Raw genomic sequence first — 19,075 nt, 5'->3', positions numbered from 1 at the left:
TTATAATTTACGAGTCGTGTATAATTACAATCTGAAACACGGGTAACTAATACTTAGTGCTACATAGTCTGGTGTAGGTGAAACAAAATACAGGACTAACACGGCTACATTTCTATCATGGTCTTTAAATATAGTATCTATAGCCACTGTAAATTTTAATTTAATTTTTTAATTGTTCTCAATTATGTACCGTCTTTTGTGTGTGCAGCATGTCTTATTTGTTTGTGATAAGGTTATCTGACAGAGCATCTCTCTCCACATTGTATACTGCCACAGTAGGGATGAGCAGAAGGACCTGAGCTAGTGCTAGAGTTCCCTCAATATAAGGAGGAAGTTGCTGGTGGTCTACACCCTTATTTTGAAATAACAAGCAGAACGTCTGCTCTGCCAAGCCCATTATTTCAAAATAACAAGCTGGTTATTTCAAAATAATAACTCCTGCTTTCCACAAGGAAAAATGCTTATTTTAAAATTGTAATTTTGAAATAACTGCAGGGTGGATGCTCCACTGCTGCTATTGCAAAATAACTGCTCCCCTGAGTCATTCATAGTAATTACTCCCCAGCGTTTCCTGGGGCTCTAAGTTGAGGTACCATGTCCACATTAAGAGAGCCTGCCTTGTAATAATTTTGAAGCTTCCTTGTAGTGTGGACACACTATTTCAAAATTATTATTTTGGGAGTTATTTCAAAATAAGTTATTTCTAAATAATTCCTAGTGTAGACATACATGCCTTCTGTTTGGAGTCCTTGGTTTTGGCACTCACTCCTCCCCTTCTTTGGGCCATCAGAGGCAAGACTGAACCTTTCAGTCCACTGCAAAGCTCATTGTCCTTTTCTAAGGCATTTGAGGTGGGAGGAGATCTGGATACATTTATGAATAGCCCACTGTCATATTGTAATTTTTAGTTTATGTGAAATAAACCTAGATGACTGGATTAGCATCTATATAGTTATATATTAAAACTGACAACATGAATAAATATAATGTAGTTAGAAGAATCAGTGTATTCAAGTATTTTTGTTAGCAAATTGTAGTGTATAAACAGTGATTCAGTAACAGATTCTGAAAAATGTAAGGGTTCTAAATTGGTTTCTTTTGTTGTTTTGTTTTAAACTCAGTTGTCTACCAGCTAGTGATACGTTTCGCAGTGATGTAGGAAAAGCTGTTGAAAATTTAATTCCTCCTTTATTATTCAGCGTATTGGACCGAGCAGATAAACAGGTAAGACACATTCCTTACGTTGCTGATTATGTTGCTGATTCCTTATGTTTGTGCACATTACAAATTGTTTATTTCTTCTCCTTAAAGTCAACTTTTTCAGAGAATGACTTTTTAAATATTAGTTACATATGTAATGCATTTGGTTTAGTTTCTTACTCCTTTAGTATTTTAAGAGTTTGTGGGGTTTTTTTTTGTTTGTTTGTTTTTTTATTAAGATGAATATTGTAATTAGCACTGAACAGGTCAGATAATTTGTTTTAAGTTTTCCTGGCATCCTCACACCAGTGTATATCTGCCACATAATTTATATATAATTTTTCCTTTCTTTCCAGCAAATAGTTAGGTGGTATCCTCCAATAATAATTTTCTAGTTCACGCATCTCATATTGATTCTTAGCCTGAATTACCCATTTGGGGAGAGGACATGCCCTGTGAGGAGTTAAAATGCTAACTGGCAGGGAGACAGGTTTCACAGTCTTGCCCAACTACTAATGAAAAAGGAGTGTCAATTTTCAAGGCAGTGTTAAGTATTACACTTACATGAATCTAAGGGTTTTTTAAAGAAAGGGTAAATTCATTTATGAGCCTTCTTGTCTCTCTCCATTAACTTGGAATGCCATTTGTTTCCCTCTATAACCATCCTCACCCCAATCCTTTTTTCAAATTTCCCCCTCCCCTTTTTCCATCTCCTGCTCCTCTTCAGACATTTTCCTTTCCCTCATTCCCTGTTACACGACTTGGAAGACCTTTTGTTCTGTTCCACTGTCCCCTCCAAGCTCGTGGATGCCTCAGCTCCTGTGTTTTCTGCTCACCCTTTTGGGATTCTTCCCTCTCTCTCCCATGAATCCCCCCGCCCCCATGCCACCATTCAGTGGCAAAACAGCAGAGACGGCAACACTGATATTTCAATTTTTTAATAATAATAATAATAATAATAAGGGGGTTTTCTTTTTTTAAATATATAAATACACACACAATAAGATATCTAAGCAGTCTCTGATTACTATAGGTACATGCTACTAAAGCATAGAACCACATGCCCTTTGTATTTATTTTTTTTGTTAATTTTTAAACATTTTGTGGTGTTTGTCCCTTTTGTATTAGCTTAGTTCTGTAACATTTAAAATTAAACAGTCTTCTGGAAAATGTTTCCTTTTGAATGCTAAAGCCTAAGTATAAATGTAATGCAGTGAGGTGGAAAAAAGTCAATGAAAGTTTTGGGCTCCATATGTCAAAAGTTTTGCACGGATGTGCTATGATCCCTCCCACCCTATCTGCTGCTACTGAGAGTAAACTTGCAATACTGCATTATGTACTACTCATTACCAGGAAAATGTAGACAAACTGCAAGGAATGAAGAAAATAACCCAAATGATTGAAGAGCTGAAGGAATTAACATAGACTTTGAGAAAAGACTTGATGTGTGACACATATACTCTTTAGTTTAGCTAAATAACTGCTAAAGTGAGACATACTGACAAATATTTAAGGGGTATGTGGAAATATATAATACAGTTCAAGGGAAACTTAACAGAATTAAACTGAAATTAAGAAAAGGTAAACTTGGGTAAAACGAATTGAGTGATATTTATAAGACATAAAGGTGGTAATAGAACTCTTTTTTCTTATTTAAAATAATACTAGGCAAAATGCTAGATGTTATTGGAACAATATTGCACTGAAATAGATATGGACCAAGATAATGTAATGGCTCTTTCATCTCTCTCTTCTGTAATGGAATTTATCATAGATTTTGAACATCAGGCAACTGTACTTCAAAAGAGAGATTTTTCAGAAGTGCTCAGCACATGGCAGCTGTCACTAAGGTGCTAAAGTGGTAGTTGAGTACTTTTGAAAGACCAGACATTAAAATGTGTAACTTGACATTGATTATCTTTTTGACATTATAAATAATATTCATAAATATGTATGATTGAAGAGAATAACTTGGTCACAAGATAGATTTTTTTTTTTAAAGGAATACATTTTAAAAAATTTAACCATAATTTTCTCCTAACAGAAGAGATTTTAATCTTTCCTGAATATTTTATTATTTGACATTATTTAATTTATTCTATAATCTGTGTTTTAGCTTTTATAGCTGTTAACTTCAACCATTTTAAATTCCACCTTTCAGTCCTCTGTTGCAATGAAAATGTCTATTTTAAAATTTTGCCCCTCATATTTTATGCTTATAACAGTCTCAGTAACGAGTAATGGTTTGTTTTGTTATGCGTTACTTTGTTTTCCATTGGGGACTGGACTCGACCTCTCGAGGTCCCTTCCAGTCTTAGTATTCTATTATTCTTGTTTGTCTTTAAAAGGAATAGCAGGAATAGAGTAGGCTATGTGAAGGAAGTTACTTTCAAAATTAGGAATCGTCTATATGCATCTGAAATTGTTCTATGGCCATTATTTTACAGCTGCTAATCTGTCCCCCTGTTACTCGATTCTTCTATGGACGCAGGGAGTGTTTCCATAAACTTCTAATCCAGGGAGACTCTTCAGGGAGACTGTGTATTTGGAGTGTGCCAGATACCCTTGAACAGCAAGACAACACAGCAGGTAGCATTAACTAATACATGGTGACTCGCTGCCAAACTTTTAAAAAGTTGCTCCTTTTTTTTCTCATTTTGGTTATAAGTGTGACATTCTTTGGGTGAATGTACTTCCTCTTCTCCTATAAATCCATTAATTTCATGTTTATCAAACTTCTAAATCAATCGGCACTGGTGTGTGAGGGTGTGTGTACACTTGCAGCCTAATTCGAACTAGGACTGCAAATGTAGGCATTCGGAATTGCAAATCAAGCTAGGGATTTAAATATCCCATGCTTGATTTGCATCTTCCCGGCTGGGCGCCATTTTTTGAAATTTACAAGCCCGAATTAACTGCCCGCATCTACACGTGGTAGTGAAACGGGTGTTCGAAATAAAGCCGTAGTTCGAACTACCTGTTATTCCTCCTGCAGTGAGGTTTAACAGGTAGTTCGAACTAGGGCTTTATTTTGAATGCCCGTTTCACTGCCACGTGTAGACACGGGCAGTTACTTTGGGCTTACAAATTTCAAAAAATGGCACCCGGCTGGGAAGATGAAAATCAAGCGCGGGATATTTAAATCCCAGGCTTGATTTGCAATTCCGAATGCCTACATTTACAGCCCTAGTTTGAATTAGGCTGCAAGTGTAGACATACCCTGACATAAGAGCCTGATTAGAAACATTCCTTCCACTCCACCTCTTGTGCAAGAATCTTCAAGTGGTGGATTAGTAGGAGGAACCAATCTCTCTGGTTAGTGTAAGGAAGGAGTAGATACAGGAATAAGGTGTGGGGTGAGGAGGGTCTTCTTTCTTGCCTAGATTTCCTCCAGACTCTCTTCCTGTACTGGCTCTGGGCAAGCCCTTTAGGGGAGGGAGGCAGCATCTGTGGGACTTCAGCTCTGTGCTGCAATGGCTGAGCAGTATCTCTTCTTAAGGCAGATGGATCATTGCTGGAAAGCTAAGTGGTGTGATTCCTTGCACTGTTCACTAAGCATGACAGAAGAAGAATTTTAGCAGTAGCTGCTGTAGCTGTGGCAAAGCTAAGCACAGTACACTTGTGGTGTGGAAGCTACCTGAGGAAGAGCAGGTGCCAGTTTGCTCTCAGCCTTAGGATGCGATTGAAATTTTAACGTGTAAGGATTGGACCCAGCATTTTTGGGTATAGCTGAAATGTATTTATTTTTCTTAACTTATTTCTGTCCACTCTTGGATTTAGATATCACACCAAGTACAAAAGAACAGCCTAGGAATCTGGGGATGGTTAGAGGGATACTTCTTTGGGATATACTCTCAAATGTTCTCATTTTACATAAAATATATGGAGAGAGTGTTGTGGGGGAAGAAAGGGGAGGAAGAGAAGGGAAGAATATCACAGCCTCGTGCTCAAAAATGTAAAATCCAGTTGCTTGTTCTTTTTGATCCTAGTAACTAGTTAACTTATGTTTTTATGTATTTAAGGCTGCAATTCAGAAGATAAATTATTACAGTTGTCTTTTAAATGTAAATCTGAGATTTTGTTGTTGTTGTTCAGAGACCACAGGGTGGCACAGTTACCTGGATATGCTCTCACACCACCTCTTGCACATCATTGGTAGTGTGCTTAGTGGAACACCTCTGTACCAGCATCCTATATTTTTATATCAAGTTCTTTAACTACATTTTAGTTTTGTTTACGAAACTGATCTTAACTTGCTTCTGATAGATCAGGGAATTAAGGAAAAATACAGATACAATTTTGTTAATTAGTTCAGTAATAGTATTTAACAAAATCTGTACAACTTTGTGCTATGGGCCACATTAGACCTCTCAAACCAAAGACCCAGTACTTACAATACATATACATACACCACCACCTTCAGGCTTGTAACATGGCTTTGCTCTTTCTCTATACCCATATAGCCAAGCCACTTACATGTTTTGCTTCTTGTTCCTGTACAGCATCACCTAGCCCCAGACTCTCCTTACAGTTCTCACAATTAACATCTCACATCTTGACTACAGCAATCTCCTCTATTTCTGACAAATTTGGTCTTACCTCTCTTAAATCTATTAATAATGCTGCTTCAAAAATCATCTTCCTGTCTTACTCCTTTTGCATGGCTCTCTCCCTCCCCCTTTCACTGTATCAAGTAAAAAGTACTTTTTGGCCATGCATGGCTATGTCTGCTTTGTCTGTAATCTCAAAGGGTACGTCTAGACTACATGCCTCTGGCAACAGAGGCATGTAGATTAGGCTACCGGACATAGTAAAATGAAGCGGCGATTTAAATAATTGACGCTTCATTTAAATTTACATGGCTGCCGCGCTGAGCCGACAAACAGCTGACCAGCTGTCGTCAGAGGCATGTAGTCTAGACGTACCCAAAGATTCTGTAGGTTCCCACCTCCTGTCCTGCAATGATGCTGTCACAGTTTCAGACCAACACCACTGTGCACCTTTCATGTTTCCTATATATGTACGGGGGGGTTCCTGTAAAAATTTGCAAGGTCACTCCCTATATTATTCTCTTTTAAATCTTTATTCTGTGATGACTACCAAAAATTGAGTATGTACTCTGGCCCCTGCTTATCAGTCTAATTTTAGGTTGTCTTGTTTTTCCCTTGTGCTTCCATTTTCCTGATCTATGCTGCCTGTTATTTTAACACTGCATGCAGCTCTTCTCCCCCAGAAATGCGGCTTGCAAAGCTGCTCGTCCGCGCTCCCCGCCCCCTTAACCCATGGTCCCTGCCCCCGGCTCCCTTGTGCTCACCAGGGCGGTGATTCAAGATGGTGTCCATCGATGGGAGCCTGATATGGTCAAAAAGCGTATGCTTGTTTCTTAAAGGGGTAGCTTCCTTTTTAATTTTTTTTTTCTTGACAATTCTGGTGTGGCTTTTTGCATTTTTTCTGATGCTGTTTCGGCTTTCTTTGTTAAATGGGTTGGCCACCCCTGCTGTAAGCGCTTCAGAACAGGAACTGTTTCTTTGCATTCCTACAGTGTCTGTCACAAAGCTGTCCTGTCTCCAAGTGCTACTGCCATACAAAACAATATGTACTTCATTCAAACAACTAACATTAAGCATGTGCACAAGTATATGTAGAATCAATAGACCTTCAGAGAACAACTAGATGGTAAGAAAGGAGCTGTGTTAGTCAGTAGATTATTCTGATCAGTTAGTAAATCAGTACTGCGCTGTGTACCTGCATCAGTCCTCTTTCAGATGAGATACAGAGTTTGTCTTAGTTTTGTCTTGTCTTTTAAAAAAAATCCAATAGAACTTTTCACAAGATTTAAAGGCGTTAGCTGGGATCTCTTACTAAATTCCATGTCTGGCAATTGCCATCTGTCTAAATAAATTCCTTGTACAGTTTAAGTTGGATACATTCTTTTTCAATTATTTTCTCAAACATGGCTACAATTATTTTAATAACTCTTTTTTTTTTTTTTTTTTTTTTTTTAATCAGGACTGCAAATGACAACCTCAACTTCTCTGCAAGAAGCCTTTTATAAACTTATTCCTCGTCCTGCTGGAATTATAGACCAATTAAGCTTAATACCAAATAGTGATGAACCACTTAGAGTTACGGCCAGCGTGTATATCCCAGCACATGGACGCCTAGTTTGTGGTCGTGATGATGGAAGCATTATTATTGTGCCAGCAACTCAGACTGCAATAGTTCAGCTTCTGCAAGGAGAGCACATGCTCAGGAGAGGTCTGTAAGCAAACATTAGACATGCATGGCTGAGTTACTAAAGGTGCTGTTAGTCTGCAAACAACATTGAAATTACAGGCAGTCCCCGAGTTACGCGGATCCGACTTATGTCGGATCCGCACTTACGAACGGGGCTTTTTCGCCCCGGAGCTCGCAGGCAGCGGGACCGCCCAGAGCGCAGCGGTCCCGCCACCTCGACCTCCGGGGCGAGAAAAGCTGTTCTGGGTGCCCCTGGTCTGCTGGGGACCGTCTCCAGCAGACCAGGGACACCTGGAGCAAAGCCGGGAAGGCGGAGGGGTCCCGCGCCTCTGAGGCTTTGCTCTGCCGCCACTGCGGCTTTGCTCCCGGTGTCCCTGGTCGCTGGTCCCTGGTCCCACGCCTCTGAAGCTTTGCTGTGGAAGTGACACTGTCAGCTTGTTGCCCATGAGAAGAAACTATAAAAGTATGGATTCAAGGAAATGTCCCCTAGTCTCAGAACGGTTTGGACTCTGACTACGAAATATATCAGATGCAAATCAGAGTTCCCCAGAGACCTGAAAAGACGAGGGAAATGGGCAGTTTGTTACATCACCGACACCATTTAGAATATAAACTGACTCACCTGTCTGTCACCTGCTTTAACCTCTCAGTAACTCTAATTTCCTTGTATTAGCTAAGAAACCTTTGGTTAGTTTACTACAGAACTGGCTATCAGCATCGTCTTTGGTATAAGATCTAGAATACCAAAACCTACATGGGGTTTTCCTTTGACAGAGTGTGAGGAATGCATTTTGAGTCTTTGGCCTCTGATCATCACTCACAATAACCCTTGCTTTGAAATTAGCACTTCTCTGTTAGAGTTCTTCATTTGCATGCTACAGGGTTTCTCTCTACTTTGATGGATTATTTAGTTATACAGGTGCACACAATATAAATGTTTGCTACTACATTATAATGGAGCAGAGGCAGGGGAAGCTTCTTAATAGTGTGTGTATGGGGGGAAGCAATGGCATCTGAACTGTGTCCCCACCAGGCCCTGCCTCCACACTGAATCTTCTACCAAAGACCCTGCCTCCTCCTCCCTCCCCCCATCATCCTTTTTGCTGATAAAAGTGGAGGGCCATGGTCCCCTGGCCCACCATGTTCTGACGCCTCTCTAACAGGATATAGATAAGTGAAAACAATGACAGTAGAATCTCATTAGTTTCCATTAACTTTAAACAAATACATTCTTACAATATTCCCTCAAATTTTTATATCCCTTCCATATTGGTGCACATAACTAGAGCCCTATACGGATACAAAAATGTGGATCTGCATCCGATTTGCATCCACCAGGCCCTATTCCTCATCTCATTCACAATCTGGACTTTATCTGTATCTGCACATGTCTGGAGTAGGGAGAGGATAGGAAGCACATATGAGCAAGGAGGGGACAGGATCTTGCAGGGAAGAAGCAGGCAGCATACCGGGGCTCTTGCGGGGAGATTTAGGGTGCAGCTTTTTGCGTCCTTTCCCTGCCCTGGCATGCACACACACCGGCCTAGTGGAGGAGAGAGGAGAGCCCTCAGATATGCAGGGCTCTACACATAACAAAGGTCATTCTGTACATGCATGGTGTGTGGCTGGGGCGAGGTCAAGGGGTTGGGTGCAGGATGGGGCTCAGGGCTGGGGCAGAGAGATGGAGTGCAGGATGGTGAGAGATCTCAGTGAAAGTACAGGCTCTGAGGTGGGCGGGGGATGAAAGGTTTAGGGTGCAGGAAGAGGGTTGGGGTATAGAATGAAAGATTTAGCTGCGGGTGCGGGTTCTGGAGTGGGGCAGGAGATGAAGGGTTTGGGGTGCAGGTTGCCCCAAAGAAAGAGGGTTCCCTCTAGCCTCCTCTCACTGCAGCAGCTTGAGGCCAGGTGAGGGGCACCTCTTTACAACTGTGGAAACTCCAGCAGACACGTCCGGGAGTGGGGCACCTTTAACTCTAGCTGGGGCAGGTCCAGGCTAGCCTAGGTGGGGGTGTGGGTGCCACGTAATCTCTGGGGCAGCTCCATGCAGGCCCTGACAGGGAGAGGTGCCTGTCACCCCTCTGTGGCAGCTCTGGGCTTGGGGTTCATGAGGAGAGGCATCACTTCCCTGCCTGCCGCAGCTTTTGCTGGGGCTGGCAGCAAGAGAACACCTCTGCCCTGGCTGCAACAGCTCTGGGGTTTGGAGAGAAGCATCTTTTCCTGCTACATAAGGCTTAATAGGCAGCTGCACAGCTGTTGAACTCAGAACTTCAGCTCCCTTGTACATTTCACAATCACTGTGATTAATAAACAAGTGAATAGGCTTGGAGCTTTGTCATGACTTGGATGACTTGGTGCTTGGTCTGCTGGTGTCATAACTACTGTATTTGATCAAGGGGTGAGAAAGGGAGAGTGAAGATTTGAGAATTCTCCATGACTTTTTTACCAACCTTGTTAACATTATTCTTAGTTTTAAAATATTGCTGAATATTGAATTAAAAAACAGTTTTTTGTCCTGTTAAACTTTTTTTTTTCCAACTATTTCCCAGGTTGGCCACCTCACAGAACTCTCCGGGGTCATCGGAACAAAGTTACATGTTTACTGTATCCTCATCAGGTTTCATCTCGTTATGACCAAAGATACTTAATCTCAGGTGGTGTGGATTTCTCAGTCATTATATGGGACATCTTTTCTGGAGAAATGAAACACATTTTCTGTGTCCATGGTGGAGAGATTACCCAGCTTCTAGTTCCACCAGAAAACTGTAGCGTAAGTTTTTATCACATTCACATTAGTATTCTGGCTTCACCACTTGCACATAATGCAGTCCTCCAAAACTTATATTGGCAGAGCCCTTATGTTGAGTATGAATATATACAGACTGTTTGGTTAAAACAAGCAAAATGTATGAAATTGAGAGATGTATGGCTACCAAACAGAACTCACACTGACATGTGCAGTAGCTAATTGTTATTTAGAAACACAGTGAAATTATTTCATGATTTTGCTTTTTGTTTAGTTGAGCAACTAGGACAGTTCATTAACTAAAAATAAAACCTCATCTAACAAATGGATAGTAGTACTCTTGGTATATTGCTACATTATGAATAGACAACTAGTAGTTGAGTGAGGAGAAGCAGTGCTTATTTTGGTACTTAATGATTTGAATTTTTTTGTGTTGCCATCACATTTAGAGAAGGTGGGAGAGATTTGGGGGAGGGGATTGTGTTTCCTGGGAATACTGGGGACTATGTTGGGTGGGAAAGATGGCCTGAGCTCCTAGGGTCTAGAGGCTTCAGGAGAAATAATTAACTGTTCCTTTCAGGACTTGGGGCTGAGAGAGATGCTTGCAGAAAAGGTTGGGAGCTATGTGGAGTTAAAGGAGAGATGGGTAGGTTTCTAAGAGATGGAGGCAGTGAAAGTAAGTTTTGAAAAAGGTCATTTCTTCCCTCTCCAAGCCCATCTGGTACTCTCAATAAATGGGACAGCACTTTGGAATTTAATGTTTGTGGTTAGGGACTTGAGCTGAGAGCTGCTTTTAGGTACTTGGTTCAGTAATGAGAGAAGGAAGAATAAGATGGACATTGGCGGTTAATGCAAGGCAGCTTTAAATAGCCTCTCCCTTGACGGTAGCACCCATGACATTTTGAAACACGTTTTTGCCCAGGAGCTCCTAAGGCATCCCCACCACTCATGCCTCTTTGCTCCAGGGTACCTCTGCTGCAGCTGAGAGATTAGGGCCCCTACAATTCCCAGGCACCAGAGGGTGCAGAGGTTAGGGAACCTGCAGCTCCCATGCGCTGCTGGCTCAAGTCACGGAGGTCTTAAGTCACAGACATGGAATCCTTGACTTCCAATGTGAGAGAAACTTGCGTTCTAAACTAAAATATGTTGCTGAGAGTGAACTATTTATAGACAGACTTTAGAATATCTGCAAAAAAGGGGGAAAATTTCACAATAGAACTACTTAAAACCTTAATTAAAGCAGGACAAATGATTGCTGTTTTGTAATATTTTACAAAAATATAAGTTATTTTCCCCACCTAACGTTCCAGACTGACATCTTTAAAAAAAAAAAAAAATACATGCAGCATATTGACTTGAAGCAAAGGTGTAATACCTCTATGAGACTAATAGTAATTTCACAAGTGGAAGAATTACTGTTAACTTAATGACCTGTTCAGTTGTGCTGGTAGTTTAAAGCACATCAATAGATGTGCTTAAAGACCGAAAGGCCTAATGATACATTAAAAAGTGAAGGGGGAGGAGGTATTAGCATATTTGCTGAATGCCTAGCAAACATCCATTTATGCTGAGCATTTGAGAGCTAACCACATTATGTGCTGATCACTGAATCATAATATCGCTGCTTAGCTGGTTCAATAAAGCCTCACTTAACCTCTGACCAGAGCACTTCTATTTAATGTAGTGTGTATGCAGATTACATCTTATGGCATGTTAAATGAAAAGGAATTTTCTTTCTTTTTTTAAAACAAACTGCATGAGATCATGCAGTCAGACATGAAACGTTTCTTTAGGATGTTGTCAATGTGTGGATTTTTTTGTGTGTGGGGATTATTTTTCTCACATTCTTTTTAAAGTTACTATTTTATTTTTACACCAAAAGATAATAGATTAAGAATAAAGCATGGATTCTGATTTTTAAGTGAATGATTTTCAGTCTAGACTTTTTAGTTAAATGTAACCATTTTAAACCCTTTAAAATGTAGTTTAATGACAAACTTTCACCAATGTGCTTATTTTAGTTACCCTAAGGACCAAGCTGCCTTAACTCAATAGAAGATATTTCCCATGGGCTTAAAGGCAGAAAAATAGTGACGAGGGAGAGTGTCCTGGATATAGGATTTTGTTCCTTTGAATAACAACTTTCTGTTCAAATGTTTTAGAAGTTTATAATTGTACAGGAAGCCGGATGTGAAATGGAGAATCAGCATAAATGCATGAAGAGGAGTATTTTTTTCTTATCTATATAAAATGCCTTATTTCACAGAATCCAAAATATCATTACAAATTATACATATATCACTACAGAAATGCATTTTCATGAGTGGATGGCTTCTGCCACCTGATGCAAAAGATGTTTCACAATAGCATATGGAGGGAATTTTATCTAAGCTCATGGGGGAGAAGCCTTATAGAACTTTTGCTGGCCATGTTGAGCATAATTTAGGTACTTGCATATTGTAACTTTTTAAAAATTGTATTCTGTGTTATAAAGGAGAAGGATTGAAACAGTTCTGTTATCCTTTATCTTTCAAAGAGAATTGCATTAAAATCCTCTCTAACCTTTAATAACAAAAGAGCTAATGGCATATTAGGGTGCGTTAGGAAGAGCATTGCCAGCAGATCCAAATAAGTGATTATTGCCCTTTATTCGGCTCTGATGAGTATTGTGTCCACTTCTGGGTCCCCCACTATAGAAAGGATGTGGATGCATTGGAGAGGATCCAGCGGAGAGAGACCAAAATGATAAGGGGGCTGGAGCGCATGACCTATGAGGAGAGACTGAGGTATTTGGGTTTTTTTTAGTCTGCAGAAGAGAAGAGTGAGGGGGGATTTGATAGCAGCCTTCAACTTCCTGAAGGGAGGTTCCAAAGGATGGAGAAAGACTGTTCACAGTAGTGACGGATGGCAGAACGAGGAGCAGTGGTCTCAAGTTACAGTGGGAAATGTCTAGGTTGGATATTAGAAAAAACTATTTCCCTAGGAGAGTGGTGAAGCACTGGAATGGGTTACCTAGGGAGGTGGTGGAATCTCCATCCCTAGAGGTTTTTAAGTCTCCGCTTGACAGAGTCCTGGCTAGGTTGATTTAGTTGGGATTGGTCCTGCCTTGGGCAGGGAGCTGGACTTGATGACCTCCTGAGGTTTCTTCCAGCTTCATGATTCTATGATTCTAAGAGGCTCCTTGAGGAGCTGTTCTTCCATTCATTGTCTTTCTGTGCTGCTACGATAGGGGATGTCTGTAGGGAAAAGATCTTTCTTATGTTCTTCTTCTTTTCTGATTTCATTCCTTGAAGGTTATTTTTAACTGTTATTTCTTCAGATAATTGTAATATTTAATAAGTATTATTTGGTAGATAGTTATGTTGTGTGGCATCTACTTATTTAAAGTGATACTTTAGTGATATAATTGACTGCTTTGTTACTTATGATGTTTGTCTTATCACAAGGACTGGAAGTTAAATAGCAGAGTATTTGGAAACTAAATGATGTCACCATTGCATTTATACTGCATGGCCTGATTCATGTGACTTCACTTTATGTACCTGAGTCATTGCACTGACTTCTTGTGTGTGTAAACATTGATAGGATCAAGCTCTGAACTTGATGATAATTATAGATTGCTGTTTTCCAGTCTTTTGCAGCTATTTTGAAATAGCTCTCTACAAATAAGTACAATTATAGAGGGCACTCTGAAATACTTAAGTTAGCAAATGTGCCATTCTGAATAAAGAATATCCATTTTGGTGGGAGATATTTATTAAAACACATCTACACTTGACATAAATTATAACAGATATTTTAATGGAACCCTTTTTGAATGAATTAATAAATCTGATCAATTGTCAGTAGAGACTTCCATTTTTTAAGGAGATTTTGCTTTTCCTTTTAAAATCAGCTTGTAATGAATAGCATTTAGGTTCTAAAGAGAATTGTGATCAGAACAGTTCTCTTGCTATATAGCCCATTATTTCTCTTAATGAATATTTGAGTTATAAATTAATAAATATTTAGTTCCCATCATTTCCTGTATTGTCCCTTGCCTTGTCCTTCTGTATACTGCCAATAGAAATATTCAAGCTACCATTATTAATGGAGATACAAGAGCAAGTCAGATAAAGCAGGAGTGAAACTAACATTGTAAGTATGCCTTCAAACAAGAGAAGATCAGAAAGGATAATTCTCAAAAGCTTTCATGGCAGACCTCCTATAATTCTGATGGCTTATGGTCCTCTTTTGTTCAGCACTGGGCCTGATCCGTGCCCTATATGTGAATGTAATTCCCTTTGATATAAAAGGAGGGTTGTGATTTTTATAGATTTTGAGGTGTGCATTGTTCTTTACAGATATCAAAGCATTCATAGGGTAAGTTCTTGACTCCATTGATATCAAAAACTCACATACTTGGTGTGTAAGAATTTAGCTTATTCTGCATATCCTAAATTATATTTATTCAACAGTCAGCAGACTGTGTTGTATTTTACTGCCAGAATTAAGTATTTATTGGTAAACAGAAGATGTATTTTGTTAATGATTGGGTTTTTTGAGATAATGATTATTTTGGGATCTTGGTTTCCTTTAGCATTTACACACCACCCTAAACTTCAAATAAGATACTGTCAGCCGACGGTCAGGGCAGTGAGTCCCTTATGACCGGCTGAAGTTCTTTTAAATTGTGCTTGGTTCTGCTACAGCAACTGAAGGAGTCAGATTAAAGCTTAAACAGTTACTATTTATTGTTACAGGGTAAACTTAGTTGTTAAATGCTACTGCTGTGTTACAGATAACACAGCCACTACAAAGGACAGGACAGAAATTACACTAATAAGTCACTTACAGGTACCATGAAACCTTTTTGGTTCTCTGAGCTCTTATTAAATGCATGCAAAATACACATAGCAGGTATATATTCTCACCCCTGCGTTCCAGACTTGGCGTGGCCAGCGTCTTTCTCTCAATCCCTTGGGAAGAAGTAGGGCGAGGTTGGGCGTCCCACAGACCTCGGGAGACAATCAATACCTGCCAGCAGGTATAGATGATTGGAGCTCAAATGGGGTGGGTGGCTGAACCTCTTTTATACCCCTTGGGTCATGTAGGCTTCTTCCTGGGCTCAAGTGGCCATTAAGGAAAAATGGCTTTGAATGCCAAGTTTCCCACGAAGGGTGCAAAGCATAATTTACACCTGGGAAAATGCAGACAATGGGCACCTCTGGTATGTGATGGGCGAAGATTCCTCTCTGGGACAGTGCAGGCGTGTCAATTACTGGTACTAGCCATCAGGGCGACGGGAGGCCCCGGGTCGTCAGCTAGCCCATTTACTGTCTGGTTTCTGTTTATGGTAGAGTCAGGGACAGGCAGCAAACCTGTGTTCCCAGGGCATCAAAGGCTGACTGCCTTTCTCTTGCTCTCTGGGGGGGGGGGGGGGGGAAACAAGATGGGGCTCGTGGAAAAACAAGATGGGGTTTTGTGTCTGGCTACAGATACGCCATTTTGAAATTGAATCAAAATAAGATACGCAATTTGCATAGCACAAATTGTTTATCTTATTTCAATTCAATTTCAAAATAGCGTAATTTGAAATTTGGCACATTTACACAGCACCAAATTTTGAAATAACATGCTGTTTCAAGACATCCCTTAACCCTGATGGAATGAGGGCTTCAGGGATGCCAGAATAGTGCGTGCACTATCTCAAAATAGGCGTGTTCAAAAGACACGGGGCAAGGGTAGACATACCCTTACTGTTTGTACTGATGATTTGACTACAGTAATTTCAGTTGCTATTGTAAAATTACATACAACAAATTAATTCTGAATTAGGTTGATCCCTGTTGTCATGCATTAGAACAGTACTTCCCGAATGGCAACCAATGGGTTGTAGGAAGGTTCTAGATGGGTTGTCACATGTAAGGCTGGGTTGTTACATGTGAGGCTGCATTATCTCATCTTGGGCCCTGGCAGAGACAAGCGTATACTTCACCTGACCCAATGTATAGGGGAACCCTGGGGTGCAGTTGGAGAGTGAGCCTACGCCACAGTCACCATTCAGTGGCCATTTCTGTGCCATGAGTGGGGCCCAACTACCTGCTCTGGGCATTGTGACCTCATGCACAGGGTCTGAGCCACTCAGGTTTGACCTGGCTGCTTCCAATGGGAAACCAGACCCAGTACTGCAGGCAGGAACTGCCACTGAGGGTGAATATGGGGTGTGCTTGCTCTCCAAACTCCTTCCCTGCGGGCCTCCTCTTCGTTGGGCTGAATTGGTGGAGTGGAATTTGCGTGTATATAATGGTGAGTTGCAAAAGGAGGAAAAATCTAGCCAATCTGGGAGATTTTTGGCCTCTAAAAGCCTGGTGGCATAAGCAAGGAAGGGCTAATTGAAGGTAGAACAATGGCTTTCAATTTTTTTACTAAAATGATCCATAAATTGCATTTTTCCTTTTTGGTTCAATTGCCAAAACAAACATTTACGAATGGAAAATTGAAAGCGTCTGGAATAATACGTGCTTGTTTGATAGGGATATTTCTATGTCAACTGTGTGTTTTGAACCTTAAAAAATAGGAAATCAGTTGGAGGTGTGAATACCTTTTTTCTAGCATCATTTCCTCTCCTACAGCAAAGTTGTTAATTAATAGATTTACTAAAATACCAAGTTAGACTCTGATTTTTACAAATGGCTATACTTACAGGCTCCTTAGGAAGTCAATGGGAAACTGCATGGCCACAGAGATTGATGCATGCAGAGCCCCATTCAGGATCAGGGCAATAGTGTTTTTCCTTCTATTATTGCCTGTTTCATGCTGTAATATAATAAAATGAAAACAAAGGGTCTTTTGAGAATAAGTAATCTGGATTTGCTTGGAACATGAACTGTTTCGTAAAGTGGCTAAATTGTTTTTAAAAGACTGCAAAGTATTCAAAGACATGCTTATTTCTTGTTTTCATTGCATTAATTCTGCAGCTTTTTGGAAAATATGACAATAAGTGCATGGATGAGATGTACTTTTTTTTAAAAAAAAGTATTTAAGCCATATATTCTAATAAAAAAGAATGTTAGAGAACTTCAGTGATCTCTTTTTAAGAACAAAGAAATGTTTAGTATATCAAGGTTTGAAAAGTTCAGAGCCTCTTACTTTGTTAGTTGAGTAACACCGTTAGTTTAGTGTAGTAGTTTTCTGACATTCCGTACTGAGACCCTCATAAAGTTAAGCAATATAAGACCGACAGGATGTTCATGGTCTCCTTATACTTGTTCACAACATGATTGGATAAGCAATTATGTTCAAGTAGTGAATAAGTAATTTTCTAAATTTTGTTCTCAGCTCTTCAGCGGATGCAATCTTAATCACTTCAGTTATCTGGGGTGAAATCCTGGGCCCATGAAAAGTCAAATAGGAATTTTGCTGTGGATTTGGATGGGATTAGAATCTGTATCTTACAGATGGATATGATAGTAATTACCAGACTCCGAAATTGTTGAATTTTGTAACTTACGTCTCTGAGAGTGAGCTATGAAATGAAAAGTAATCTTATGATCAAGATGCATCTTATTTTTCAGGCAAGAGTTCAACACTGCATCTGCTCAGTTGCCAGTGACCACTCAGTAGGACTTCTGAGTTTGCGAGAGAAAAAATGTATAATGTTGGCATCTCGTCACCTTTTTCCTATTCAAATAATAAAGTGGAGGCCTTCAGATGATTACCTGGTGGTGGGATGTTCAGATGGATCTGTGTATGTCTGGCAAATGGATACTGGTAAGGTCAAGTTCAAGAAACTGAACAAAATATCCCTTCACTTGGGCCTAAATTCTCCTATTCTGGGATATGTTCTAAAAGGTTTGTCTAATTTTCCATTTGAGACACAAATTGGCATGATACTAAACATACATTATGACACGTTATCTTTGGGAAATACAGCTCTCTAAATATGAAGTATATCTCAGATTCTTTGGTGCCACACACTCTTGCATACATGCATGCATGCATGCATTCTTATTTATCTTTAGGAAAGATAGCTAATGCACTTGGTCTGGCAACTACTGGACAAACTAATGGAGACTTCAGTAACTGTCTGTCTCTGTTTGTCCTTAAGCTTGACATAATTGCCTAAGGCCTTATCTGGTTGTCTGTCTAGTATACAAATGGCTTTTCCTGACAACTTCCACACACTTTTGTGATTGTGCTGGCATTTGTCTCCACCCTGGCATAGGAAATACAGCAACTTTTTGTTTTGCTTCAACCCTCGGTGAAATTTCAGTGCTTGGGCTCTCACACATAGTTTAAATCCTAGTGTAACAGAGGTTACGCAATAATTTAATAAGCTTCTCAAATGTCATTAACTGAACTGTTACATAGGGGTGAGCGAGTAGTCAAGTAAGCTATCTCTTCCCCAGCACCGACTTCGCAGTGCTGCCTGCCTTCCCCTTGTGCTTCTGCCTCTATCATAGGCTCCTACTACGTTTAAACTGCAGAGCCGCAGCAGGGGTAGCACCTGGACCTGGAGCGAGCTGGGACTGAGCATCATTCCATATCAATCAATCATGTAGTCCAGGGGTCAGGAACCTTTCCAAAGTGGCATGCCAAGATTTAACCCTCCTGCGCTGTGCTGCTCTCCCTGAGGAGGGAGAGGGGGCCTCTCCACCACACACCCTGTGGATTACCTTAGTCAATGCAAATTTTTCTGTGGACTACAAGTTGCTAATAAAAACTCACAGTTAATTACATAATTATGCCTGAGCCATTTTGCTAGTGCTGCAGCTGGGGAGAATGGTTTAATGTAAATTATTAAACAGATTAAGCATTTTAACTTTCTTATGTTAGTTTATCAAACTTCATTTTAAGTAAAGTAAAATAATATGTCCAACGCAAAAGGTTTCAATGTTTTCTTTCTTTATGGAA

At 40.1% G+C, this 19,075-nt stretch overlaps 1 protein-coding gene across 4 annotated transcripts in view; it reads left to right on the top strand.

Annotated features, from left to right (window-relative positions):
• Positions 1-19,075, top strand: part of WDR7 (WD repeat domain 7) — a 350,838-nt gene that overhangs the window by 48,197 nt on the left and 283,566 nt on the right. For all 4 annotated transcript variants that reach the window (XM_014570212.4, XM_075932629.2, XM_006116571.4 and 1 more), the window contains 5 exons: positions 1,122-1,224; positions 3,648-3,789; positions 7,210-7,458; positions 9,984-10,204; positions 17,737-17,932. In XM_014570212.4, coding sequence (XP_014425698.3) covers positions 1,122-1,224; positions 3,648-3,789; positions 7,210-7,458; positions 9,984-10,204; positions 17,737-17,932 — 911 coding nt within the window. The remainder of the gene's footprint in view (positions 1-1,121; positions 1,225-3,647; positions 3,790-7,209; positions 7,459-9,983; positions 10,205-17,736; positions 17,933-19,075) is intronic.

This window comes from Pelodiscus sinensis, chromosome 6 (genome assembly GCF_052426305.1).
Source record: "Pelodiscus sinensis isolate ZL-2025 chromosome 6, ASM5242630v1, whole genome shotgun sequence".
NCBI classification, from domain to species: Eukaryota; Metazoa; Chordata; order Testudines; family Trionychidae; genus Pelodiscus; species Pelodiscus sinensis.
The sequence above is the reverse complement of the archived record's forward strand: the minus strand, read 5'-3'. Positions and strand labels throughout refer to the sequence as shown.